Here is a 27,847-nt window from a genome sequence, read left to right on the forward strand (position 1 = left end):
GTGTATATTATTGCACCTATTAATAATGTTATTGGATTTGTTGGCGTGACGTCATAATTCCTATTATCGGACCGATAATTATCGTGTACCTATACTAGAAAGTGACCTGGAGTTTTAAATTGTTTTTTAATTGCCATCATAATGGCCCTCTAAACTCATTTGCTCCCAAAAATTTATAAATACGTTTTATTTTTAATTGTTTCAGTGTCCCAAAGACGTATTTGTTTTTTACGTTTTCTTTTCACAAGAGACATCTCTAGGTTTTAATGCAACTTAGCTCCAAAACTCAATGCATTTTAAAGCAATAAAACTGGCCGCTGAAGGGCAGTAGCGCATTTAGTAAGACCCGCAACCCGATGCAACGGAACAAACGGCCGGGCCTGACGGCCGGGGCGCCGGTGCAAGACGACCGAATGAACGACCAGGAGGACGTCCAGGACGCTAGGCGCGGGAAGTCCGACCGGGAGGACGTTCGGGACGCCAGGCGATGAACAACCACGTGTAATAACCAGGAGGACGTCCAGGATGCCAGGCGGCGGACGACCAAGCAGAACGACCGGGACCACCAGTGCAGCAGACGATGCCGTTGAGTCCGTGCTGCTCGCCGAGCAGAGCCTGCACCGCTGTGCTCGACAGGTCGCGTCCTCCGCTAAACTCCAGTGTCCCGCGACTCAGCCGGAAACGCGCACGGCCGAATCAGTTCCCCCCCTAGGAACACAACATGCCCCACACAAATCCCCAGGCGAACTCCACCACGTGGCAGTGGTCACCACAAAAGAAACTCATGACTTGATGAGGGAAAAGTTTACCCTGGCTGTCGCTGCCACAACAGCGTCATCTCTCAGTTCAATAGTTTATGTGTAAAAAAATTGTTACTTTGCTATCAAAAGCTCTATTTGTCTTGTTATTATGTTTGAGAAGTAACAAAAGCAAAAAATGGCTGAGTTAGTTATGTTTGAAATGTATGCTTTTACAAAAAGTTCAATTTCTGTTTTTTCATCAGAAATTGAAAAATTGCTCAAACTAAGCCATTTTCTAATGCTGGTTTCTAAAGAATGGAAAAAGATATGAACTTTTTTTCTGCTGAAAGAAAAGTAATCTTTCTTTTGGTGGGCTCCATGTTTATATAGCAATAGAACAGAATTTTCTGTGGGCCTTGCAAAATCAGTCAAAATCCAGTGAAACGGCCGGGAGCGAAGGGGGTTGCACCGGTGAAAATGGCTGGGAGTGAATGAGTTAATAAGTGCCCATGACCAAATTAAACATTTAATTCTTTAATACTGACATCGAAATTCATATTTGTTCATCTTAAAACAAGACAAGTCGCAACAAAATGTAAACGTTAAACTGTCAAGTTCCCCAAAAAAATATCCATGAGGCAAAGTACAACATAACATACATAGAATAAGGCAAAAAAAAAGAAAAAAGCACAGATGAATGTCATATCAGTGAAGCTACCCTAATTTTCAGACTAAAAGCCGCTAGTTTTTTCAGTTTGAACCCTGCGACTTTTAGAACAAAACTGGTTGAAGGTGAATTTTTTGGGGTGACAAACGTCTCACTATTAGGAATTTTAGTGCAGGTGCTGGTTTAGAAAATATGGCAAATTTTATGTTGAAGTACAGTGATACCTCAGCTCACGAACATAATTGGTTCCCAGAAAGTGTGTGTAAGGCGAAAAGTTCGTCTTCCGAACATTTATGTCCCATAAGAAACCATTAAAATGAGAATAATCCGTTCCCAGGTCCCCATAAAACATAATTTTCTACTAAATAAGCCTTAAAACTACACAAAAATATACCTTATTTTCTTTAATGTCTTTTTAGGCTTAACACTAGCCTGTGGTGGGGTCTTTTTCGGTCCCATAATAGCAAAAGTATACTCAATATGGTCCAAAATGTCTATCAAACACAAACCACGTCCGCACTCAACGAAAGGGAGGGGACGAACTGGGACGCCGTGAGCGTGCGTCAGCTTCTCGTGGCGCTGTTCGACCGCGTGGTTTGGTTCGTCCGCCGAAAACTAGTTCATCAGCAGAGACTATATGCTCGCGAATTTAATGTTCTTGAGGCGAAAAGTTCGTGAGCTTAAGCGTTCGTGAGCTGAGGTATCACTGTACTTCATGATGTAAGTGGCCTCAAACCAATCTCCACCATTCTAGTGTCTTAAAATCGGGTTGTCAAAAGTATCGTGACTGAAATGAAATCTGTCAAACGTATCTACCGTATACTTATTTTTTGTCAACTCTTGATTGTAATTGAGGATATTTTTGCATTTGACTTGTTTTTAGGGCCTTTAGGAGTCAGTTCCTTTACGTTTTGGATCATTTCCTGTTAATTTTTGGGCATTCTGGGGTTATTTCCTGTACATTTTTGGCTCATTTGCTCTTCACAGGTTACTTCCTGTTAATTTTGGTGCATTTTCAAATCACTACCTGTTTATTTTGGTTCAATTTATGATGATTTTTGGGTATTCGCGGGTCACTTCCAGTTGATTTTCAGACATTTCTGGGTTACTTCCCGTTTGTTTTGGCTCACCTGGTGTTCATTAGTTACTTCCAGTTTATTTTGTGTCAATTTGTTAATTTTGGCTCAATTTATGAGGATTTTTGGGCCTTCCCGGGTCACTTCTTGTTGATTTTGTGGCATTTTTGCGTTACTTCGTGTACATTTTGGCTTATTTGGTATTCACGGGTTACTTCCTGTTAATTTTGCGGCCTTTTTAAGTTCACCTCTTGTTGAGTTCGTGTCACTTTGTTAATCTTGGTTCACTTTCTGATGATTTTTGGGCCTTCCCGGGTCACTTCCTGTTGATTTTCTGGCATGTCTGGTATACTTCCTGTTCATTTTGGCTCACTTGCTGTTGATAAGTTACTTCCCGTGAATTTTGCGGCATTTCCAAATTCCCTTCCTGTTGAGTTTGTGTCACTGTTAATTTCGATTCACTTTATGATTTTTGAGCATTCCCAGGTCACTTCCTGGTAATTTTGGACCATTTCTAAATTCACCGTTGATTTCGTGTCACTTTGTTAATTCTGGTTCACTTTACAATGATTTTTGGGCATTCCTGGGTCACTTCCTATTGATTTTGGTGCAATTCAGGGAAGTCATAAATAATGACCACTTAAATAGAAACATGGAGTTTGTGCTGTATTGGTTGGAATGGAGAAGTGAAAATTGGTTTGAGAGCACTGATGGATAAAAACATTTGTCAGTTTAGGCTCAGTGTTTGCAATGGAAAACAAGCTATAATCCAGCATGGTTTCTATACACAACAAAAGATGTTCATCATGGTCAAGTCACTTAGATGGAAATATACAAGGACGCGATGGCGATCAGGACTAGGAGATTGATGGGGTCTTTTAGGAGGCCAGACCAAGGAAAAATCCTCCAACAAAGCCACTGGACAAGACGATGTTCCGCTTGATAAAATCGGTAGCCTGCGTGATAAAAATCGGCAGAGTGGAAAAAAAAAGTTTCTACCCAATTCATGCAAATTGTTGTCCCACAACAAAAAACTAAATTCAGACCTTTACTAACAAATGGTTCAAACACATTGCCACAAAAAACGGCTAACTATAAATCATGAATGTATTAAAAAAGACATTAGCTCAAACAAAAACTTTTTAACAGGGAGCAGCTGGATTCAGCCATGTGAAACGAGTTGTCATATTCACCGTTACCACTAGAGGGCAGTGTATCCACCCAAATCAAAACTAAATGCAAACACTTTCAAAACACACCATTACAATGCCACTTTACGGAATACTTGAAGCAGCAAAATTGAATGTGAATCTTTTTTTCTAATCAAATTACTTGAGTTAATCAATTAATCATTGCAGCACTAAAAATATACCGCAAAAAGCATTGGGGGAAATAATAATCATAGAAATGGAAAATTAAATGGAAAAAAAAGCAAAATTAGAAACTCTTAATAAGAAAAACTATATAACATTTAAAAAAAAAAAAATTAAAACAGGCTCATCAATAAATTCCTTTTTATTTTTTTTTTAAATTCATTAAATTTTAGAATACTTTAAATTTTGTTTTAATTTGTATTTTAAGAGTTTCTATTTTTTCAAAAACATGTAAACATTTTAATTTTTTTTTTAATATTTAAAATGAATCTTTGATTTGGAATTTGCATATGGTTACCTGTATTTTTCACTTAAAAAAAAATTATAAATACTATTTTTATGTACTTATGTCTTCCTCCAAACTCCTTATTTCTAATTGTTAAATGTACATTAATCGATTAAGCTAAATATAAACCAAATCATCATTTATGTTACCTTTCTATTTGGAAGTGCTTGTCCCATAATTCTAAGCCTTATATTTCAATCCACAAAAATTCTTTTGAAATAATGAAATAATATCATGAGGTATTTTAACATGGTACCTGTCTGCTTGATTGCCATTGATGGTGCTATAAATCCAACCCATTTAAAGAAAGAAAAAAAAAGGTATATTCCAGGTACCTTTACCTCCTCAATGAATGTGTTTAATTCTGGGGCAGCTTTGTTGGCTTTCTTCTTCAGATGTTTCTTTGCTTTGTTCACATCCTTCTCCACTTTCTTCCAGTCCACCTGGACGTAGCCACTATGATTGGCAATCTGGGTTTAAAAAAAAAAAAAAAAAAAAAAAAATGGACGCAAACTTTATATTTCTCAATATTAACCCTTCAAAAGGCTTTCAGTTATCTCATTGGCTGCCACAACAAGTCTATTTGAACCAGGATGTAATATGGGAATAGACCAGTAAATGCACAGTCCTTTTCCGACCTTTTACCTCTTGACCCCAAAACGTAATCCCCTTGTCCGCTTCATATTACAAAAGTATAATGCAAGTTTGATAATAGCTGTTATCGTTGTGAGTTATCGCAAAATTTTCTGACCTCTGTGACCTTTGACCTCGCCCCTAAAATGTAATCACCACCCCCGATTCATATTACATTACATTGAACCTAAATCGGCAGGAACTGACCCAGAAATGCCACAAAATCAACTGGGAGTGATCCGTAAATGCCCCAAAATCAACAGGAAGTGAACCGTAAATGCCCCGAAATTAGCAGGAAGTGACCCGTAAATGTCCAAATATCACCAGAAAGCGACCCAAAATTAATACTAAGTGACCACTGACCCAGAACCAACGGGAATTAAACAGTCAGTGTCCAAATAGATCCACCAGTAGGGATAGGTTCATACTGCAGGTCTTAATGCACGGATCCCATTTTTTTTTCGTGTTTTTCCAACTCGAGTGAGGCATTAACTTTACGGTCTGATTGGGACAAGTCACATAGAAGTGGACCATTTCGAATCCGATCTGGGTTACTTTCGTACGTGGTTTAAATCTGATCTGGACCACATTTTTCCAGAATGTCGCGGCGGTCTGAACTGTCAAGTCTCCCAAATCGGAATTCATGCAGCAAATACGTCATCAAAGAGCGAGAGGCAGGGCGCTACGGTAACAGTGCAGCTGTGCGTTAGCGCCTTGCTTGCCTTGAACACGGCTTTTGGGGAAGGGTTGGGCTTGACAACAGTCATAAAAAAATAAAATGGGTTGAGGATAAGTCTGACAATGCTCTGTTTTCTCTGCTCCATATGAGCAATATTTCAAGATTGCCTACACGGCCGGCAGTCACGGAAAACTGTCCGTATGTGTGTGTCATGCACAGACTGTGCGTGCATGCTATCGATCTTATAAACTTCTAAACGGGAATTATTTACACTGCTGGCCAAAAGTATTGGCACCCCTGCAAATCTGTCCGATAATGCTCAATTTCTCCCAGAAAATGATTGCAATCACAAATGCTTTGGTAGTAATATCTTCATTTATTTTGCTTGCAATGAAAAAACACAAAAGAGAATGGAAAAAAGAAATCATTATCATTTTACACAAAACTCCAAAAATGGGCCAGACAAAAGTATTAGCACCCTTTGAAAAATCATGTGATGCTTCTCTAATTTGTGTAATTAACAGCACCTGTTACTTACCTGTGGCACATAACAGGTGGTGGCAATAACTAAATCACACTTACAGCCAGTTAAAATGGATTAAAGTTGACTCAACCTCTGTCCTGTGTCCTTGTGTGTACCACATTGACCATAGAGGAAAGAAACTGCCTGAGGACTTGAGAAGCAAAATTGTGCACATTCAGGTCTTTGGAGATGGTCTTGTAGTCTTGAGATTGCCCATGCTTCCAAACAATTTTGCTTCTCAAATCCTCAGACAGTTCTTTGGTCTGTTTTCTCCAGACTGCCTTTGTCCATTTAGCCCGTTCAAGTATCACGTACGCGCACTAATTCAAAGTCTGAAATGTGCTGCGCAAACTGACCCGCATGTGCCACAGCATCAAAACAAACAAATAAATCTATTTTAAATATTATATTTAAATCAAATTTAAATAAATTTAATGTAATCATTTTAAATGTAATTTAACAAATTAATTAAATTAATTGAAATAAATAAATAAAAATTAGTTAGGAAGTCACTTATTAATACCCCAATCGACTGAAATTATTACACAGTTTATTATTGTACTGTATAGTACTGGGTAACGACTGGTAAAACTGTGTAATTTTTTTTTTTTTTAAATCTTCCACAAAAACACACACGGAGATGACGAACCCTCTATTCCAGTTTTTTTCAACCGTTTGTGCCGCCGCCGTGAGAGATCGTCAGGTGTGCCGCGAGGAATTATCCAATGTCGCTTTTTTTAAACATTGTCGGGCAAAGTTGCATTAGGAAGGAAGGAGTAGACAAAAAGTTCTCGGTTATGTGCAGATGAGCGAGGCTCATGTTGCGTTCAATACCTGCTCGGATTTCTAGCCATCAGGCACCTTTCTCTCCGCAACAATGTGGACCCAGCACGTCTACTGTTCATCATTTGACTTGTCATGTGTCGATATATACAAAAGTGTCCTTTCCATTTTATCCATATGTGACGACCGTCAATCCTCCCTTTGTGTTTTATTCCAACACATTATCGAGGACAGCAAGGTGGGTGATGGCTAAAAATCCGAGCAGTAATTGAACGCGACACAATTAGCTATCTAGCACCATGGCGCCATACAAGCTTAAACGTCATCTCCAAATGAACGCCCGTCGCCTCAGAACAAGTCGATGGACTATTCTGTTTGCCTTTGTGAAAACAGAGAAATGGGCAACTTTTTTGAGAAAAACTACAAGGGTAAATAAGAAAGCCCTGAAAGCCAGTTACTTTGTTGCTAAATCCAAAAAGTCCCAAACTGTGCCAGAGACGTTAATACTACCTGCATGCAAAGCCATTGTCAGCGAGATGACCAGCCCTGATGTGCTTGAAGACATTGTTCAAGTCCCCCTGTCTGATAATTCTGACTTTCAAGCCTAACTGCTAAAAAAAATAAAAACAGAGAGACTGAGAGCTGTTGAAGAAGATTCCTGCCAGTTTATTGGCTTTGAGTTCATCTTAACAGCTCAAGTTTCACATCACTGAGTAAGTATATATACTGAGAAATTATTTTATAATTAAATATACTGTACAGAAAGTAACGTGTAACATTTTGGTGTGGTGTGCCGCGAGATTTTTTCCAATGTAAAAACGTCCCGTGACTCAGAAAAGGTTGAAAAACACTGCTCTATTCATTCTATCTTGATATGTCGTCATTCAATTCAACCAATCAGAGCAGCGAATGAAAGCAATTTCTAGCCAATCACAGATAAGGGCCGAGTTGCCGGCCATTGGGTACTGCGATTGGATAGGGATTGCTTCGGTTACAGAAATCGCCATTGAGCGGCTCCTCCGTTGCTAATTCAAATCGGAATGGACATCCGTGTTTTTTTCCAGAAACTAAGACGAACTCAAGCCATGACAAAGATGCGGCCGAAAGTCAACATGAAGGGATAGCGCTGCCACCTCCTGCAGTTTCCCTGACTGACACCATCATCAGAAAATATAACGGGTAAAATCGCCACTGTTCTGGCTAAATTTATGTTGAAGAAGTGTGCCCGCCCAAATAAATACAATGCCCCCCCTGTAATTTCTTTCTGCAGCCGGGTCTGCTTCCCACCAAAATGGATTGGACGTCTCGTGCTGTCAATAGCGCTGAAAGACTAGCATTGACAGCTATCCCTCTCAGTTTAAATGTACAGAGACGTCTATAGTTGTCAATGGCAGGGAATAAATTAACAGGAAAAGACCTGTAAACACCCCAAAATCGACAGAAAGTGATCCTAAAATCAAGAGGAGGTGACCCATCAATGGCAGCCATCCCGGTTCAAATGTATTTGATGTCCATCACTGTCAATAGCAGTGTACAGTGTATCACAAAAGTGAGTACACCCCTCGCATTTCTGCAGATATTTATATCTTTTCATGGGACAACACTGACAAAATGACACTATGACACAATGAAAAGTAGTCTATGTGGAGCTTATATAATAGAGTTCATTTATTTTCCCCTCAAAATAACTCAAAATATAGCCATTAATATCTAAACCCCTGGCAACAAAAGGGAGTACAGTACACCCCTTAGAACAGGGGTGGGCAAACCGGTCCTCGAGGGCCGCAGTTGGTCTTTGTTCCAACTTATTCAGCACAGGCAGTTTAGCCAATGAGGTATCACTGGAAAATAGAAGCACCTGACTGCAATCTACTGATTGCACTTGTAAGAAACCGGATTGATGAAAGGCTGTCCTCATGATGGGTATGAACAAAAACCCGCACCCACTGCGGCCCCTTGTGGAATAGTTTGCCCACCCCTGCCTTAGAAACTATGTAGTGTACATCTGTAAATGTCCAAATTGAGTACTGCTTATCATTTTCCCTCCAAAATGTCATGTGACTCGTTACAGGAGTGCTGTCAGCATTGCTGCAGAGATTGATGAGGTGGTGGTGGTGGGGGTCAGCCTGTTAGTGCTCAGACCATACGCCGCACTCTACATCAAATTGGCGTACATGGCTAGAAAGCCCGCAAACAGTTTGCTGAAGACTTGTTAACAAAGCACATGGATTACTGGAACCATGTCCTATGGCAGGGGTGTCCAAACTTTTTGCAAAAGGGGCCAGATTTGGTGTGGTAAAAATGTGGGGGGCCGACCTTGGCTGAGGTCCTTTACGCGGAACAATATATTTAAGCAAATTTTAGCAAGCCATTCTGTGTGTCACATTTGCTTTATTATTTATTTTTTAATTAATAATTTCAACAATCTCGCAACTAGCGTTCTCTTTCGACTCAGGCTCTAGCGAAATACTGCTGCTGTGAAATTAAACTAGCTTCAAAAGTTGCTTCAATTTCTCGCTGCGTATCTTCCCTGTAATCTTGTTGTGCATGTCAGCGTGTCTTATTTGGTAATATCGCCTCATATTGAATTATTTAAAAACAGCGACTGACTAACTGAGGCAGACACAGTTGTTGCGTATTTTATTGGAGAAATAGTCCATTTTCCACCTATCTTTGAAGCGTCAGCCGTCGCAGTCAACTTTTTTTTTTTTGTGGATTGTCGCCATTTTAGAAAATTGGAAGTCAAGGATCACACGGGGTAATGTTGCTTAGAGTGCTGCTGCCTTTTAGTGGGTAACTGAGGAGCAGCATTTCGTGTGTAAGCTACTTCATATGCTGGTAGCAGTACTGCTGACCAATTTATTAAGTCTGTGTGCGGGCCAGACGTTACTGATCTTATGACAGAGGATGGGGGCCGGATGAAATTTGACCGCGGGCCGCATTTGGCCCCCGGGCCGCACTTTGGACATGTCTGTCCTATGGTCTGATGAGACGGACGGGCTTTCTTCTGTACCGTCTTCAGAAGAGGCTTCCTCCTGGGGACACCAATTTAATGTAGAGTGTGGCGTATGGTTGGAGCACTAACAGGCTGACCCCCCACCTCTTCAATCTCTGCAGCAATGCTGACAGCACTCCTGTAACGAGTCACATGACATTTTGGAGGGAAAATGACCCGAACTCAATTTGGACATTTAAGGATGTACGTAGTTTCTAAGGGGTGTACTCACTTTTGTTGCCAGGGGTTTAGATATGATTGGCTATATTTTGAGTTATTTTGAGGGGAAAATAAATTAACTCTATTATATAAGCTGCACACAGACTACTTTTCATTGTGTCATTTTGTCGGTGTTGTCCCATGAAAAGATATACTTAAATATCTGCAGAAATGCAAGGGGTGTACTCACTTTGTGATACACTGTATGTACAAAAAAATCCAGGTTTTTAAATATTATTTGAAGCCAGATATAACTGAATAAGCTGCTGTTTTCAGCATGAGCAGCTTACCTGTAAAAGGAGGAAGCCTCCACCGACAGCAGTTGCTGCGACCTTCCCAACCCTCTGCAAGACATAACCAGCACACCTGCACACAAGATGAATGACACTCTTCAGCACCACTCAACCAGATGTATGAGGGATCTCAACTGTCACGCTTAGCAATGTGCCCCAACCAATTGTGTTATTTTCAGAGGATCGAAATCGGTTTTAAAACGTACTCATTTTGATTTTTAAATACATATTTGCTGTTCATCGCCATCAATAGCAGTGACTGAGTTAAAAGCTACTGTGTCACTTCCTGTTGATTTTGCGGCATTTTCAGGTCACTCCAGGTACATTTAGGATCATTTCGGGTTCACATGTTGTACAATTTGGGATAATTTCCCAGTTGATTCATGGCAATTTCCAGGTTACTTCCTGTTCTTTGGTCACTTCATATTAGTTTTTGCAGCATTTCAGAGTCATTTCCTGTTGATTACAGGTCACTTCAGGTAAATTTGCGGCCATTCTGGGGTCACTTATACATTTTAAAATAATTTCTTGTTTATTTTGGGGAATTTCCAGGTCACTTCCTGTTAATTTGTGGTCAGTTCAGGTACAGTTTTCTTCATTCCAGGGTCACATTCTATAGATTTCAGGTTACTTCAGGTACATTTTGGGGCATTCTCGGGTCACTTGTACATTTTTCGAAATGTTTCTGTTTATTTTAGGGCATTTCCAGTACACTCTCTGCTCTTTGGTCAATTCCTGTTGATGGGCATTTCCAGTGGTTTCTGGTATCTTCGAGTACCGTGTTTTCCACACTATAAGGCACACCTTCAATTAATGGCCTATTTTAAAACTTTAAAATTGAAAAAATAGATATATAGAAAGGGTGCAGTGCATTATTAAGGAGCAGTAGTAGTAGTAGTGTTTGGGGTTGTGTAATGCATCCACTAGATGGCGCTGCGGTAAAGGGAAATGTCATGCCATGATTAGCCAATATTGATCTATATAAGGTGCGCCTTTTGTTGTGGAAATTAAGCTACAGTTTGGGGCATTCTTTTGTCACTTGTTCATTTTCAAAACTATTTCCTGTTTATTTTAGAGAATTGCCAGAAAACATCCTCTTTTTTTGCTCACTTCCCGTTGATTTTGGGGCATTTCCAGGTCACTTTCGGTTGATTTCTGTTCACTTTGGGTACATTATGGGGCATTCCGGCATCACATCTTGAACATTTTTGGATCATTTTTCAGTGCATTTTTGGATATTTCCAGGATACTTCCTGTTCTTTGGTCACTTCCTGTTGATTTTTGGGCATTTCCAGGTCATTTCCGGTTGATTTCTGCCCACTTTAGGTACATTTAAGGTGACTTTAACATTTTTGGATAATTTCCTGTTGATTTTAGGGTATTATCAGGTCAGTTCCTGTTGTAATTAGGTCACTTTGGGTACATTTTGGGGAATTCTGGGGTCACTTCTTGTGCATTTCTTAATTCCCGTTGGTTTTGGATAATTTCCAGGTCACTTCCTGTGGATTTCTGGTCACTTTAGGTACATTTTGGGGCATTCTGGTACAGGCATGTGCCGATTACCGGTGTCATGGTTGATCGTGGTATGAAAACATCACTGTTTCAAAACCACAATTTTTTCCCATCATACCGTAGTACTGTATTAGCTATTTTTTATGTCCCATAAATGCAGAGAGAATTCCGTGGCTTGGAGAGGCAGCGCTCACCCCTCCCTTTCCGGTTGCTGCTCTGTCCTGTGTCTGTCGGTGACAATACACCTGAGCCCCCACCCTCAAAAAAGACAAAAGTCGCTAGTATGAGAGTACTTCAGCTACTGAAAAACAGGCAGCCACATCTTAGAGGGGGAAGGACAACTGGACCTCCAACATGATTTCAAATTTACTTGACCATCATCCGTCATTTTACACAAAATTTAAGGTAAACGCTGTCATGAACGTTTCCCACCAGCTATGAGAGTTCACTCCAGCGTGTTTAGTGTCTAGCGATGGTAAAACAAATACTATAATGGAAGCTTGTTAACGAGGCAGATAATGTGGCTAGTTAGCATGCCAAGACTGCTAACTAGTTTCCTCTCTACCATTAGCCTACTTTTGGAAAGTCTTCTGCCATTGTAAACATCTGGTTAAAATAACATTGTCATAATATAGCATGTGGTGTTTTTTTTTCTTTCTCTCTGGCGACTTTCTGTGTTGAGAGATGGGTGTGTATAATGTATAAATCATGAGACGAGTCATACACACGCGCTCTGTCTCTCTCGCTCTTCATTAATATTCAAATAATTTATATTAATAGTAGGGCTGTCAAACGATTAAAATTTTTAATCGAGTTAATTACAGCTTAAAAATTAATCGTAAATAATCTCAATTAATCGCAATTCAAACCATCTATAAAATATGACAGATTTTTCTGTAAATTATATATATATATTCTGTAAAATAAATTGTTGGAATGGAAAGATAAGACACAAGATGGATATATATACATTCAACATACGGTACATAAGGACTGTAGTGGGCATTTCACTCTACTGTCATTTAAATCTGTCTATGCTGTCCTCACTCCGAAGTGTCTACTTTTTCCAAAGCTAGACAGCTAGTGAACGACGCCTTAATAATTAGACTTCTTCCTTTTTCATCTGATTTATTAATAAAATAGCCTCAAACCATTGTCCTCTTTAGACCGTCGTAAAACTACAAAAAAAAAAGTACACAAGCATTGCATTAGCAACAACATTAGCTTAGCACGCTATACAGGTTCACTAAATATAAACAAAAAGCGTCTCATACAAAAAAATATAACATTTCGCTTACTAACATTATATGTACATTCTTTACAACAACCATACTTACGGACAAATCTTGTCCAAGGATCATATAAGCACAACATTATCAGCCCGAGACGTCGTGCAGCCATAATGAACTGGCAAGAAAACAATAAACCATGTCGCACAGCGACCACAAGAGTTCGCTGTTGGACAGCACAAAAAGCCTTGCTGTAAAACTTACCAAAAGGCACAATACTTTCTGAGCGGGACATGTGCGTTAATTGCGTCAAATATTTTAACGTGATTAATTCAAAAAATTAATTACCGCGCGTTAACGCGATAATTTTGACAGCCCTAATTAATAGTAGTAGTGGTATGTGTTTTACATAAAATAAATTTGATCATATATTGTTTAAGTCCAGTTCTATATTGCCAAGGGTTCTTGTTCTAATGTTGAGCAACTTGTGTTGTGGCTGTGGGTTTAGGCTATAAATTCTATTTAAATTTGATTTAAAATATTTCACTTATTTTATTTATTTTAAAATTATATTCATTTTGTTGCTCCAATTTGCAAATATCTTGTGAAAAAAAACCCTGTTCAATGGGGAAAAAACGTTTTGCTTTTTTTTTTAAACCCATACATCTCAAGTAACACATTTAGAGCTATAATTGTAATACCGTGATACCGCAGTATTTTTGCTTAAGGTTATCGTACCGTCAAAATCTCATACGGGGGTAAATTCTTGCAGTTTTTAATAATTTCCTTTTTATTTTGGACAATTTCCAGGTCATTTCCTGTTGATTTCTGGTCACTTCCGGCTCATTTCGCTGCATTTCGGGGTAACTTGTAAATTTTTGGATCATTTCCTGTTTATTTTAGAGTATTTTCAGGTCACTTCCTGTTCATTTTAGGTCACTTCAGGCCAAGGGCGTAGGCTTGGTCTTAACATTGGTATGGACGATATATCAGCAAAACCTGCATGTACACTTTTTGCTGGGGACGGGACATTAATAAGACCAAACATATTTGGTGAATGGTGGTCAGGGCTACATTTCTCACCAATATGAACCCAATTAATTGATAGGCTAAATGATTAATGCAAAATAAATCTGTATTGACCTATACTAACTTTCACACTGCAAATTTATAACATCTTAATCTGATAAATTTTGTTAAATCTAGTCAAATAATTTTCTCAATTTTTTTTTAGTGTTAAAGGCTAGTTAAAAGATTAATGCGTCAGATTCTTCCACTTAAATATTACTACTTTTTTGTATTGAGCCCATACATCTAAAAGTTGGTCGTTTTTCACCTAAATCAAGAAAACAAATTCTTTCAAATAATGTTTTGAACAATATTCTCAAATTAAGAACATTTCTGACGAACAAGTTTTTCTTTTAAGATTAAATATACCAACTTTTGCCTAAAATAAGTCTGTTAATCTTATTTTCAGCTAGTTTTTCTTATTTCAAGAAATCTCAGTAAAATCAACTTGAAGCACTGTAGCAGTAGCAACATTAGTGGAGTGTTCCCCACCACCACAACATTGATGTTTTTTTTACATTAGTTACAGTGGCTGCTGGTGGCGGAAAAAAACTTTCTAATATCCCTCGTCTTTGAAGGGAGCAGGGGAGGCGGCATGTTGGATTTCTGTCGGCTGTGAATGGGTGTGTGTGGGTTGGGGGGGGTTCAAGTCATCAGCCAATCAAACGTGTGTTTGAGGGGGAAAAAATGGACTGGAACATTCAGCGAGTGAAAAGGGGTCAGTGTAAGTCTGAGCATAATGAAAGTACTGTTATTCACTTAATAATGGTAGGATCAATTCTATCCTGACAACATATAGGAAGGCAATCTAAATGACCTATATAACTGAAGTCATTATATAATGCAAATAAGGTTGCTTAAAAGTTAGTGGGGATAATTTGAGCATCCTGAAAAGTTGCTAGTTTTATGTCCCTACTCCCTACCGTCCCTATGCAAACCTAAGCCTTTGCTTCAGGCACATTTTGGGGAATTCCAGGGTCACTTTTGTACATTTTTAATTCCTTTTGATTTCGGAGAATTTCCTGTTGATTTTGGGGCTGCCATTGACCGCGTTATACGTCCAGTCCATTTCGACTGGGAGGTCCGAATGGAAGGCTTGTCCGTTCACCCCTCCCAGTCCAAATGGATTGGACGTCTAGCGCTGTCAATTGCAGTAAAAGAGTTAAAAGACTGTCATGTCAGGTGTTTTAAAGAAAATCTTAATTCATGCATGCAAGGGTTAAAATGAGTTAAAAGCCCTTGCTTCTGAAATAAAATCCTATTGGACAATTTTCACAAGTTGAGAACCCTGTGCACAGCACCATTTGACTTCTTTTACCATCCAGTTATTCCTCCCATCATTAGCTGAGTGGCCACCGAGTACTTTTCAGCGATGGGACCCGAGTTACTCCCGAATACTCGACTCCACCACTGATGCCGTCGAGCATACTCTGTCAGATCCACTACCTCGTAAACCTCCTCTTCACTTTCCGGCTCTTCTTGGCCTGCCGAGAAGAAACGACAAAACAAAACGTAAATTACGAAATAGGAATATGAATGGAGCGCCAGTAATAGCAAGTCATCCTCAAATGACAACGATATTAATAGTAATGAGTCATATAAACGATCACAGCATCCGATTACTGTATTTAAAGCGATCCCGTTTGTCAAAACAATTAAAAAAAAATATCCGAATAAAAATCATCCCCGCACCTTCGCTTTGGTCCACGGTCGCCATTTTATTTCACAGGATGTTGACAATATAAACCACGCCCACTTGATGACGCGCTGCCACGTAAACTCGGTGACTTTATTATTGAAATATCAGAACGATTCCGATTTGACAAGAGGGCAGTCTGAATTGGATTTTAAATTGAAACATGCATTAAAATGAAATAATCGATTCAAAGAGGATATAATCATTTTATGATAAAAAAATACACCATTTTACGATGCAAAATTTGATTTTAAACCAATTAACGCGAGTTACAATTGACAAATTCTCACGCTGACCGGTACGCAAATGCATCGCGTCTTTTATTAAACACGACAAAAACTATAGCAGAGAAGTCATATGGTGGTCTACGCGCAATCTGATTGGCTGAAACACAAGGTGAGGGCGTGGCTTAAACGGCGCGTGGGTTCGCTTCGGTGACACAATTAAAACAACTTAATCTTGTCGGCCGAAAACGCGATTAATTGAGGAATACTCACACTTCGGGTGATGCCTTCAGGTACTCGCGATTGAGCCGGGCTTCGATCGGGAATCGGGAGGAAAAAATGTGACGTTTGATGATCGGCGCGTCCCCCGGAAAGGATTTACTACATCGAATCGCATCTTTTCAGGCTGGGAAAAAAGTTTTTGATCCTTCTCGTTTCTCGGCGTCCCTCTGTTCGATTCGGCGGAGCGAGCCGATCGCCTCTGCCTTGCGATTTTCCATGCAATCGTGCAGTGTGTCTGTCGCCGTCGCTGCCTGCGCTGCTGCTGCTCGGAGTCTCGGCTCAGCTTCTGATGGTGCTGGTGATGAGGAAAAGAAAATGGCGTCGGGAAAAGCCAGTCAAACAGAGGAGGACTTTCCGACACTGACAGCCCAGGAGAGGGACGCTTTAGCCGGGATTGACAGGTGGGAACGGGGGAACCCGTCCGCCACCTGACGTCTAAAAGCGTTCAATCGAGCGAGATTTCTCGGCGACTAACGGCGAGCCGCCTATGTTGTCTTTTTTTTTTTGCTTGCAGCTCACTGTTTGGATTTCAGAAGCTTCATGAAGATGGCGCCAGAACCAAGGCCCTGTTGATAAAGGTAGCGAGACTAAATGTACATTTGCAAACAGACGTGCATTTTGCTCCAAAACGCTAACTCGGTTAATAGTCGAGTAAAATGCACAGCGGGGAATCGGCCCCTAAAGCGGTTTTAGCTAGGTTTTAGCTAGCGTTAGCGGGCGGCCTTCTTGCACAGTACACCGAGGCCACTTAGCCTGTTAGCATGCTAGCTCGCTAGTCAGCTCTCTTGCACCTGCGCCCGTTCCGCTCCCACTGTCTCGGTTAAAAGCGACTACGACAATGACTAAAACGTTGAATTTGTGTTTTGACTATATGGTCGTCAACATTAGCGTGTCATAGCGGCTTGTCTCGTAGCACCACAACACAAACGTCGTCGACACGCTTTTGTGCAGCACGCCACTTTAATAAGGATTCTTTCGTCATTACGTGCATAAAAGTTGAATTTCATCACCTAATACTTGAATGAATAAACCCCGAACGGCGAACGCTCTTTTTGCATGTGTTTTCGAAAACAATACGAGCTGGGTTCATATTAGGTGCACGGAATATGCATTTGTATTTGTAAAGATGACTGCTGTGACACGCGAAAATGCAAAAGTGATTCCACTGATGACGCACGGCGTTATTTGTGGTCGTTTTTTATGCTTATAAACGTTATTTTGAATGTTTAAGATGGCCAAGATGGCGTGACATGGCGGACTAGTGATGGAAGTCTAGATGTGTTCTTGGATGTTTTTTTTAAATGTATTGAAATTAGGGCTGGGTTAATCATTTCAATCGAGTGAGATTAATTGCGATTAAATGCATTCTGTTTAATGTGGAGTTGTTTAAATGAAAGCATTTTAAAATTGTGCCGGATAATATCGACAACGGTTTTCCTTAGCTGTTTTGGGCCAATATGCATGTTTGCATGTATTTACCCACATTTATTATGATTAAAGCATCCAGTGTGGCATCACAATACAATTAGCCATAATATGCTAAATCGACAATAGCATATATCGTGGGGGCGGGAACTTCTGGGTACCTCACCATCAGAGTTTTTAATCTTACTTTAAAAAAGTAATTAATTACAGTTCCAAAATACTTCTCCCAAAAAGTAATTGCGTTAGTAACTCAGTTACCTGAATGTAAGAGTAATTAGTTACTTGGCAAAGTAACTGGTGATAATTTTCATGTCCCCCCCCCAAAAAAAAAAAAAAAAAAAAAAACAAACAAACCCAGGTCACACAATGTGAAGTTTAAAGGGTTTTTGGGACACTTGGCCCTAGCCCAGTTCTTTACCCCAAACTTAACTAGACACAGGGGTACTGCGGATATCGCGATAACTAGATAGTAACCTTTGCTATGTGTAGAAGTCATTTAATGCTGTGAATCAACCGTTAAAGTTGTTAAAATTGCTCCCGTTATTGCGTTAGTTCCCTTTTGTCTATTTTCGACATGTGTAAGTTTTAAAACTGTTTCATCATACAAAGATAGATTTAAGTTAGGTTTTGCCGATTTAGGAGCATTTTAGATAAAAAGTGACTTAGGTTTGCTAGGAAGGTTCACTACAACAGAGCCTTTATGAGAAGTCTACTGCTTAAAGATGGCGGCTGTTTACTAACACATCTAGTTCTTTATTATACATGTTGCTAATGCCGCTGTGTCTGTCATTTGCATCTAGTTCTGTATATATGTGATATCTACCGAAGCATCATGTGGGCGTAGTTTGTCGGCTATCAGCTACACCATGATTTTACAAGTTGGTTTTGGGGAAAAAAAGTGTGCGTTATATTCGGGACATTACAGTTCTCCTCAGACACATTCTGCTATGTTAGCTGCACAACAACTGCACGACGCTCTCACTGTTTACGTCTGCGCTGTGTAGTAAAGCATTATTTTACACCATATTCGTGTTGACCATATGGCAGCTATGCGCTCCTCCGAAGTCGGCTGGTTTGTCCAGCGGTCATTCTACAGCTGATTCTCCTGCAAACAAGCTGTCCTCCCCGCAGCAGGGGAACGAGTCCGACAAGCTGTAACTTGCTCTCCGCCGGGCAGGTTGCCGATCGGCGAAGACGATCAACAACTGCGCTGCCGTATGACAAGATCCCGTGTAGTTTTGTGTGATTTTTCGCTTCAAAAGGCGTGAATAAGACTTTGAAACATCACTCGGTTCGGGTTAGCATGTCGGCTAGCTGTCACGCTTCGTGGTTTGTTTACGCTCTCCCAAGCTAGGGGCAGGGAAATGACAAAAGCCGGACTAACGCGGTAGCATAAAATATCGTTTGGGAGGTGCAAGAAGTGGACAGTTTTGACCATTATGGAGTAATTTTGCCATGTCGTACTGAATAAATGCATTTTTAATATTTCATATTCCATTTAGCACAAGACTGTTATTTGTCATGACCATACCATTTATTTAGCAATTGGGGAAAATATTTCGATAAAAAGAATATCCCGTAAAAATAATGGAGTAGAGAGACTGAAATAATGACATTTTTCAGCTCTCTTCGTCACATTTTCCATGTTCTGAATAATTCCCTCTCAATGGGCTGAATTCTAAATCAGATGAAACGATGACCCTGCCGACATCATCCTCCTGTTGGGGACGCTAGAGCCCTATAATGGTAGGCGTGGCTAAACGGCAGATTAAAAAACAAATTTCTCTTCATCTGCACTTTGCCAAATTGTTGTATATAGTCGAATTGTCTCAAAATATAATTGTAATTCACATGATAATGCTATTTGGGACTTTTTTTTGTCCCGTCATAGGCACTTTAACTCAATTCTGTAAGCAGGGACACGTTTTCCATGTAAATGCCCTAATCCGTTCCAAGCTCCCCAAAATTCAGACATAAATCTTTTCAAATGCATAAAAATGCATCAAAACATATAACAAATCCGTGTTACGATTGGATTATTGCACAATAAACATATATATGATCTTTATTCAGGAATGTCACAATGGGTCCATAGCACACACACCAACCAAAGAAAGAAAAGAATACCGTACATACGTAGAGATAGTAATAAAGTGACTAGAAAGAAAAAAGAAAAACAAAACAGAACATCAAGAAAGCACTGGCTATAAGTGCACAGCAAGTAGGCTTTTGCGCCAATGGCGCCACAGGCTGGAACTGTATCTAAAGCTCTTTGTAGGGTCTGCTAAATTCATTAGAATACTATTTCCAGACTCATTTAGCTGATACATGAAGCTGTACATCAATTTCTTAAAAGCGCCTTAAAGGTGGGTAACCCAGAGCTAACAAATAATCGGATGGCGCTGTAAAAGCCTCAGGGCATCATTGTAGGCTACATTTAGCCTCTGCATGGATTTAGCCGTGTACCTTGACCACGGGTGAGCAGTGTAAAACGGTGGGCAGTACGCCCTAAACAGTGAGGTTTTAACGTGGAGGGAGCACATTAAAAAAATCTTCTTTTCAGCATGTTTGCCTGTGCATAAAGTTTACATTGACGAAGAATATCCCTGTCATCAGACATTGCAAATATTCAGAGCTATTTTACCCAAAGAGAACTGAGGGAATATAGCCGCCCTATCTTCTTTAGAACATACAATCACAATGCTACTTTTCCCTGCGTTGTGTAAAACGTGTAAAATGCACAGAACAGAATCTGCCTCCAAAGTGGTTTTAGCTAGCTTTAGCGATCAGCCTTCTTGCCGAGACCACTTACCTGTTAGCATGCTAGCTTTTTAGTTTGTTTGCATCTGTGTGTGATGCCGGAAACAATACTAGGGAGGTCCAGATTTTTTGACTGACAGCTGTGACAGATGCGAAAATGCTAAATTTATACTGCTAAATACGCTTGGTGTTATTTGTGGTCGTTTTCGATGTTTACAATGCCCAAGATGGCGGGACGTGGCAGAGTAGTGATGATAGTCTTGATGTTTTGTAGGATAAGCTTTTTAATGTGTTAAAATTAGAGCTGGGCAATGGTAACTCGTTTAATTCGCAATTAATCGCGTAAGATTCATAAGGAATAAACGCATTCAGCATCATGGCAGATTGAAAAATATTTAGCAAACTTTTATTTTAAATGTACTGATTATTAATGAAATATGAATCTATATTACCTCACGATACAATGAGTTAATGCACAGTTAAAATAATTAACTCGTCCAGTGTTGAGTTGTATTGTGTCCAGGGCTGGACTTTTTTATGTATTAAAACTAGGGCCGGGCAATGTTGCTCATGTTAATCCCGATTAATCTCGTGAGACTAATTGCGGTTAATTGTTTTCTGCTTAAAAACCAATTCATAAGTGTTTAGCACACTTTCATTTTGAATGTTATGTAATAAGAATGAAATATCAATCTACGTCAACTCACGAGACAATACGTTAATGCGCAGTGAAAATTACTGACTGTGAATTAATATGAGCTAACTCTTGAGTTAACTCGTTTGGCCTTAACATGTGTCTTGATGTGTTGTATTAAAATTACAGCTGGGCAAACGTACTCATTTTAACCACGTGAGATCAATTGCGATTAATCGCATTTGCGTCGTAACGAATTCAAAAGTAGCAATTCGCACAATTTTAAATGTACTACCGTATGAACTAGGGATGTCCCCGATCCGATAACGTGATGGTAAATCGGGCCATTTTTCAGAGGATTGGAATCTGGTGAAAAGGATCGGGTTTTTAATTATAACAAATATATACAGTTGTACCTTTACATACGAAGTTAATTCGTTCCGGGACCTTGTTTGTCGGTCGAAATGGTCGTATGTCGAGCAGGATTTTCCCGTAAGAATACATTATAATTCCATGAATTTGTTCTGCAGCCCAAAAACCTTAATATTGCTGGTACTATTACAAATGGCAATTACACATATCGAAACAAATAAATTATAAATACATATGAGAATAATAATACAGCATAATAATACCTGTAGTAATGTAATGAATCTGGTTCTAATGTGGCGGATGTGTTTTGCGTGCAGTACCTGAATGCACAGCGTGGCTGAAGTGACAGTGAGATAGGTGCGGTAAATGTTTTACTTTCTCTTTTAATGTTCTGTTGTTGTTGGCGTCAACTGAGGCGGACAGTTGACCTGTTGTGTTGCACAATTACGGAAATAAATGATTAAAAACCTGACGAAGCTGGGGATTTCTTTGAAGATATTTCCACAATAATTGTCACCTTATAAAGACTGACAAAGAGGTCGGAGGAGGACGGTCGAGATCGTAGACATTCTGCGGCCGTATTGTCGAGCCAGTTCATGGACGCGCACACCACTCTTATATTTTTCGATCATGTCCATGTTCATTTCAATAGTAAGCGTCACTTTTTCTGTTTTTCACCACCTGCACTAACCTTCTTGGAACCCATTAGATGTAAAATTTGACTCGCCATTTGTTTCTACGTCAGATGTCGAAAAGATCTTGTCGAAGAGATCTTATGTCGAAGTATCACTCTGTATATACAGTATATACTGAATGTTAGAGATGTGACCGAAAATAAGGTGAAATAACTAAAAACGTGTATAATATCCAAGTCCAGGTAGTCCCCGGGTTATGACGTACCCGACTAACTTGATTTTGACTTTACGACACCTGAGTCACGTCGATTTTTAGGGGGGGGGGCGGGGGGGCACAGGAAGGGTAGAGCAGGTAGTACTTCCGCACACGAGCACATGTACACACGAAGAAGACGTCTTTGCGCACACGAAGAAGAGCTTAGTTGAGAGAGCGGTGACAGCTGCATGCCTGCGCTCACATTTGTTGCTTGTGAAGCATCAAGAGGCAACAGCTGTATATAACATTTTTATACTATTTATTGTGCGTTTTCAATTGTGGTCGAATACTTGGGGCGAGTTTGTCATTGTTTTTGATGGTGTGCGGACGCTAACTGCTAGATGCTAATGCTAGATGTTATTGCTGTATCAGCAGCTACAGTGGGGAGAACAAGTATTTGATACACTGCCGATTTTGCTGGTTTCCCCACTTGTAAAGCATGTAGAGGTCTGTAATTTGTATCATAAGTTCTCTTCAACTGTGAGGGACGGAATCTAATACAAAAAAAAAAGAAAATCATGTTGTATGATTTTTAAATAATAAATTTGCATTTAATTGCATGAAATAAGTATTTGATACATCACAAAAATCGAACTTAATATTTGGTACAGAAACCTTTGTTTGCTATTACAGATACCAAACGTTTCCTGTAGTCCTTGACAAGGTTTGCACACAATGCAGCAGGGATTTTGGCCCACTCCTCCATGCAGATCTTCTCCAGAGCCTTCAGGTTTTGGGGCTGCTGCCGGGCAACACGGACTTTCAGCTCCCTCCATAGATTTTCTATCGGGTTCAGATCTGGTGACTGGCTAGGCCACTCCAGGACCTTAAGATGCTTCTTATGGAGCCACTCTTTAGTTGCCTTGGCTGTGTGCTTTGGGTCGTTGTCATGCTGGAAGACTCAGCCACGACCCATCTTCAGGGCTCTCACTGAAGGAAGGAGGTTGTCAGCCAAGATCTGGCGATACATAGCCCCATCCATCCTCCCCTCAATACGGTGCAGTCGTCCTGTACCCTTGGCAGAGAAGCAGCCCCAAAAAATGTTTCCTCCTCCATGTTTCACGGTTGGGATGGTGTTCTTGGGTTTGTACTCATCCTTCGTTTTCCTCCAAACACGATGAGCCGAGTTTAGATCAAAAAGTTCAATTTTGGTCTCATCCGACCACATGACCTTCTCCCATTGCTCCTCTGGATCATCCAGATGGTCAGTGGCAAACTTCAGATGTACTGTACATGCACTGGCTTCAGCAGTGGGACCTTCCATGCGCTGTAGGATTTTAATCCATGACGGCGTAATGTGTTTCCGATGGTTTTCTTCGAGACCGTGGTTCCAGCTCTCTTCAGGTCATTGACCAGGTCCTGCCGTGTAGTTCTGGGCTGATCCCTCACCTTCCTCATGATCAGTGATGCCCCTCGAGGTGAGATCTTGCATGGAGCCCCAGAACGAATCAGATTGACCGTTAACTTGAACTTCCATTTTCTAATAATGGCTCCAACATTTGTTACCTTCTCACCAAGCTGCTTGCTTATTTTCCTGTAGCCCATCCCAGACTTGTGCAGGTCTAGTATTTTACTCCTGATGTCCTTACACAGCTCTTTGGTCTTGGCCATTGTGGACAGGTTGGAGTTTGTTTGTTTGAGCATGTGAACAAGTGTCTTTTATACAGGTAACAAGTTCAAACAGTGCAGTTACTTCCGGTAATGAGTGGAGAACAGGAGGGGTTCCTAAAAAAGAACTGAGAGCCGAAATATTTACTAGTTGATAATGTATCAAATACTTATTTCATGCAGTTAAATACAAATTTATTATTTAAAAAATATACAATGTGATTGTCTGGATTTTTGTATTAGATTCCGTCACTCACAGTTGAAGAGAACTTATGATACAAATTACTGACCTCTACATGGCTTGCAAGTGGGAAAACCAGCAAAATCGGCAGTGTATCAAATACTTGTTCTCCCCACTGTACTTGTAAACGCAAATTTGAATTGCTGTTATTGTAGATTAGACTGACTGACTTAATTTTATTTTATTTTAGTTTCACTCTGCAAGTGTTGATGTCATGAGCAGCTGAATAAAGTCAGCAAACCACACGGACGTCTGACATGGTCATTTCGGAGCTTTGCTCACTGTCGAGCTAGGACTTAGCTCCAACGTCTTGGCATGGACAGGACCGACGTACAATGTTTGACGTATAATGTTTTTGGATGGTTATTTTGTGATTTGGCGGGTATGTAGGGGTAGTTAAAAGGGTTAATTCCGACTTAAGTGGAAATGTGAGTTAAGGCGTAGGAACCGTTTTTGTATGGTACTACCTGTATCTTTAAAGTAGCCACTCTTTGCTCTTATTACTTTTTTGCATACTCTTGACATTATCTTGAAAAGCTTCAAGAGGGAGTCATCTAAAATTGTTTTTGACTTCACAGGTATGCCTTTTCAGGGTTGATTAGTGAAATTTTATTTGTATATTAAATCGTCTGGTTGTCTTACGTCTCTGACCAATCTTGGGGGTAATTTACATTGCAATTTTTGTGTAGCGATCGCAAATGCTACTCATTGACAGCCAACGAACACTTAATTTTTTCATTAATAACAAATCTTAATTCCATAATTTATTTACACTTCCCCCTTACTAAGGTTGTTTTTTCACAACAGAAAAGGTAACAACAGTGGCATTCGGATACCATTTTAATTTTTTCCCGGTCATTCATTGTCTGACAGAAGCAGCACGGCAAAATGCTACACTAAAAAATAAGTAAAAATATCAAAATGGCTTACCTCTTGGTCCTCTGAAGGCCCATGGCCCCCAGCAAAATGTTTACTGTATATGAAATGTGAATGGCTTCACCTTGCTGGCGTTAAACTGGTCTTTTGGACGTCCGCGCAAGTTGATCCATTCTTCATTTTTTCCTCCAAGTTAGAAGAAGAAGAAAACATCCTTCATATGTCGTAATGTCTAGTCGTTTTTACAAGATCTATAGCAGCGGTGTTTACTCTTTTTTTTTTTTTTGAAAGATTACCGGCGAAAACAAGCAGAAATAACATGGACTGTATGCGAGGGCGTGTCTATGACCCACTTCCGCGGTACGATGGCGATGTCACGGTCTAAAAATAGCTTTCGTGCGGTACGCTATTGGAGGCGTGAGACCCATATTTTGAGTGTCCCAAACTTGCCGTGAGTTTCAATTTCTGATGGGGTGCAAAATCTGACAGAACACGTGGAAAGCACCCACCCATGGGGTTTCAGAATCTGCACCTTTGAAACTAATCGGTTGTTTTACATGGTTATGCTGCGGCACAAGGACACAACACTTGTGTTACAGAATGGCCTCGCCTTTACGTGGTGACGGCGAAGACGCAAACTTTTGATTCCGAGCTCCAAAGCGGAAGAATTCGATTGCGTGGATTGAGCCGCAACAAATGCTCTCGTGCCGATAATGTCAGCACTCGCAAACGTCACTTTGGGCTAAGGCTGCAGCTATGGAATATTTTAGTAATCGAGTATTCTACTGAAAATTCCATCGATTAATCGAGTTCAGTGATCCCTCGTTTTTCGCGGTTAATTGGGACCAGAACCTGCTGCGATAAGAGAAGAACCGCGAAGTAGCACCCCCCCCACTAAAAAAAACAAAAAACTTTGTGTGTGTGTAATGTATTGTCAGATTTCGCATTGGAAAGAGATACGTATAAGACATGTTTTTTCACTTTTTCCCCAAAGTATAATAAAAAAATGTATGTTAAATGTTCATGCTCAAGCTGCTCACTTACATACACACATTGAGTTGCCACAGCAACTGTTTAACAAGTTAAACGAAGATTGACACATTCGGCGCTTTCGAAGTTCGTGACTCTGGCAAGATCAAACACAAACATCTGTCAATCATCATTACCTTTAATAAGCAACTCTAGTGCTCGTGCAGTGCCTGACAAACAAAGAGCAGGGACAGGGAGCGAGCGAGACTGAGACTACGCCATTGGCTCGGGACAGTTCATCTGTATTCATTATTTTTTTAATTTGGAAAAAAAATTCTTGATGGACTCAGGGCGCTAAGTTTGAAGTGCGATGTAGCGAGGGATCACTGTGTTCGGATATAACTTTTTTTAGGTAAAGAGCTATTATAAATATACATGAGAAAAACAAGATATTTCACCTAATATTGAACCATTTTTAGACTGTCAATGTCTTTACAATGTACATTGTTGAAAACAGCCAACCGTTGCATCTCAAATGTGACTCGAAAAAAAAAAAAAAAAAAATTCACTGCTTTCACTCAAAACACTTGAGATCTTATAAAAAAAATAAAAGAAAATAAAAAAGAAAATAAAAAAAACCATCTTAATTCTTACCTAAAAATGTAATTACGCTTGATAAGACACGTCACTTAAAAGTGAGGTATTTTTCCCCACATTTTTCAATGTAATTTCCATTTGTTTCAAGGTATTTTTAAGTTAAGTTTTAAGTCGGTCTACAGTAAATTGTAAGTACTGATAGGATTTTGAGTTTTTGTAGTGTTCAAAATAAATATATGATACCTGCTGTATTGGAGCACATTAGGCACCAGTGCTACTTGGTGTCTTATGCATCAATGACTACTGAGCTAAATTTGACAGTTAGCATTACGTTTTCATTTTTCACCCTCATCACTCTACAGCGCTGTGTTTTTACAGATTAAATAAAGCCTGTAGGAAAGACACGTTAGCCACGCATCGACAGTAGTCATAATGAATAGAAACCTTGCCCTCCGCAGGGTAGGGCTGGGTGATATGGCTTTAAGCACGTATCACGGTAAAATGAGCAGATTTAACTCGATAACGATAAATGATGATAAATTCGCCCAAGCGGACTGTTATATAATTTGAAAATCTGAATCAATGCATTAAATACAGATTAACCGTTTCTCGTTGATTTATTTACCAGCTTTCAATTTTATTTACCAATTGTACATGCAGTCTAAACATTAGGTATAGACTATAAAAATTTATTGTAAACAATAAGAATTCAAGTATGAACATTTATAACAGCTTGTATGGCTTGAACATTGTACATTGGCAAAATCAATATGCCTGTGCAAACATGTCATTGTAACACAAATGACTTACAGCTTGAACAGTACACTTCAAAAAGATAACTTATTGTTAATGGCTGCTCTGACATAATTACTAAAGTTGCACCGATACCGATACCAGTATCGGCAGGGGGCGCCGATCCGGCCCGAATTGGTGGTATCGGTATCGACGAGTACCAACATGTAGGGCGCCGATACCATCTATTGGCATCACTTGAACGCAAATGTACTGTCCCCCACACGTGAGCTAACTTCCCAGATCCCGATGCACAACATCTGTATGTCTTTGTCTCGAAATTACCAATCGAAATTAACTACTTCGCCCTCAATGTTAAGGGTGTAAAGTACAACGCATATCCGCGATGTTACGCTGCTCATCTAACATGGCATTCACAAACGATTTGCATGCGTAAGCTAATG

General features: G+C 39.9%; 2 protein-coding genes across 3 annotated transcripts in view; one reads left to right on the top strand and one right to left on the bottom strand.

Annotated features, from left to right (window-relative positions):
• Positions 1–1,209: 1,209 nt before the first annotated feature.
• Positions 1,210–15,838, bottom strand: LOC130929778 (FUN14 domain-containing protein 1). 2 transcript variants are annotated; one of them, XM_057857281.1, is made up of 5 exons: positions 15,769–15,838; positions 15,395–15,560; positions 10,265–10,340; positions 4,478–4,612; positions 1,210–3,439 (listed from the first exon to the last, which is right to left on the bottom strand). In XM_057857281.1, exons 1-5 carry the CDS (start codon positions 15,791–15,793, stop codon positions 3,362–3,364), a joined length of 480 nt encoding a protein of 159 aa, XP_057713264.1. In that variant the 5' UTR covers positions 15,794–15,838; the 3' UTR covers positions 1,210–3,361. The 2 variants fall into 2 exon arrangements, with proteins under 2 accessions (XP_057713264.1, XP_057713273.1); XM_057857290.1 differs by having other exon boundaries at positions 1,230–3,439; positions 4,484–4,612.
• Positions 15,839–15,960: 122 nt separating this feature from the next.
• Positions 15,961–27,847, top strand: part of LOC130929772 (histone demethylase UTY-like) — a 90,449-nt gene continuing 78,562 nt past the window's right edge. The window contains exons 1-2 of the mRNA XM_057857268.1: positions 15,961–16,679; positions 16,793–16,856. Coding sequence (XP_057713251.1) covers positions 16,348–16,679; positions 16,793–16,856 — 396 coding nt within the window. The 5' untranslated portion in view covers positions 15,961–16,347. The remainder of the gene's footprint in view (positions 16,680–16,792; positions 16,857–27,847) is intronic.

This window comes from Corythoichthys intestinalis, chromosome 2 (assembly GCF_030265065.1).
Source record: "Corythoichthys intestinalis isolate RoL2023-P3 chromosome 2, ASM3026506v1, whole genome shotgun sequence".
In the NCBI taxonomy this organism is placed as follows: domain Eukaryota; kingdom Metazoa; phylum Chordata; class Actinopteri; order Syngnathiformes; family Syngnathidae; genus Corythoichthys; species Corythoichthys intestinalis.

Excerpts from the sequence above, each read along its gene's own strand:
- LOC130929778 (XM_057857281.1), bottom strand. The coding sequence starts at position 15,793 with ATGGCGACCGTGGACCAAAGCGAAG. Across the intron at positions 15,561-15,768 it reads GACCGTGGACCAAAGCGAAG|GCCAAGAAGAGCCGGAAAGT; the intron begins GTGCGGGGATGA and ends TCTTCTCGGCAG. Across the intron at positions 4,613-10,264 it reads GAGGCTTCCTCCTTTTACAG|ATTGCCAATCATAGTGGCTA; the intron begins GTAAGCTGCTCA and ends TTTTAAACCCAG.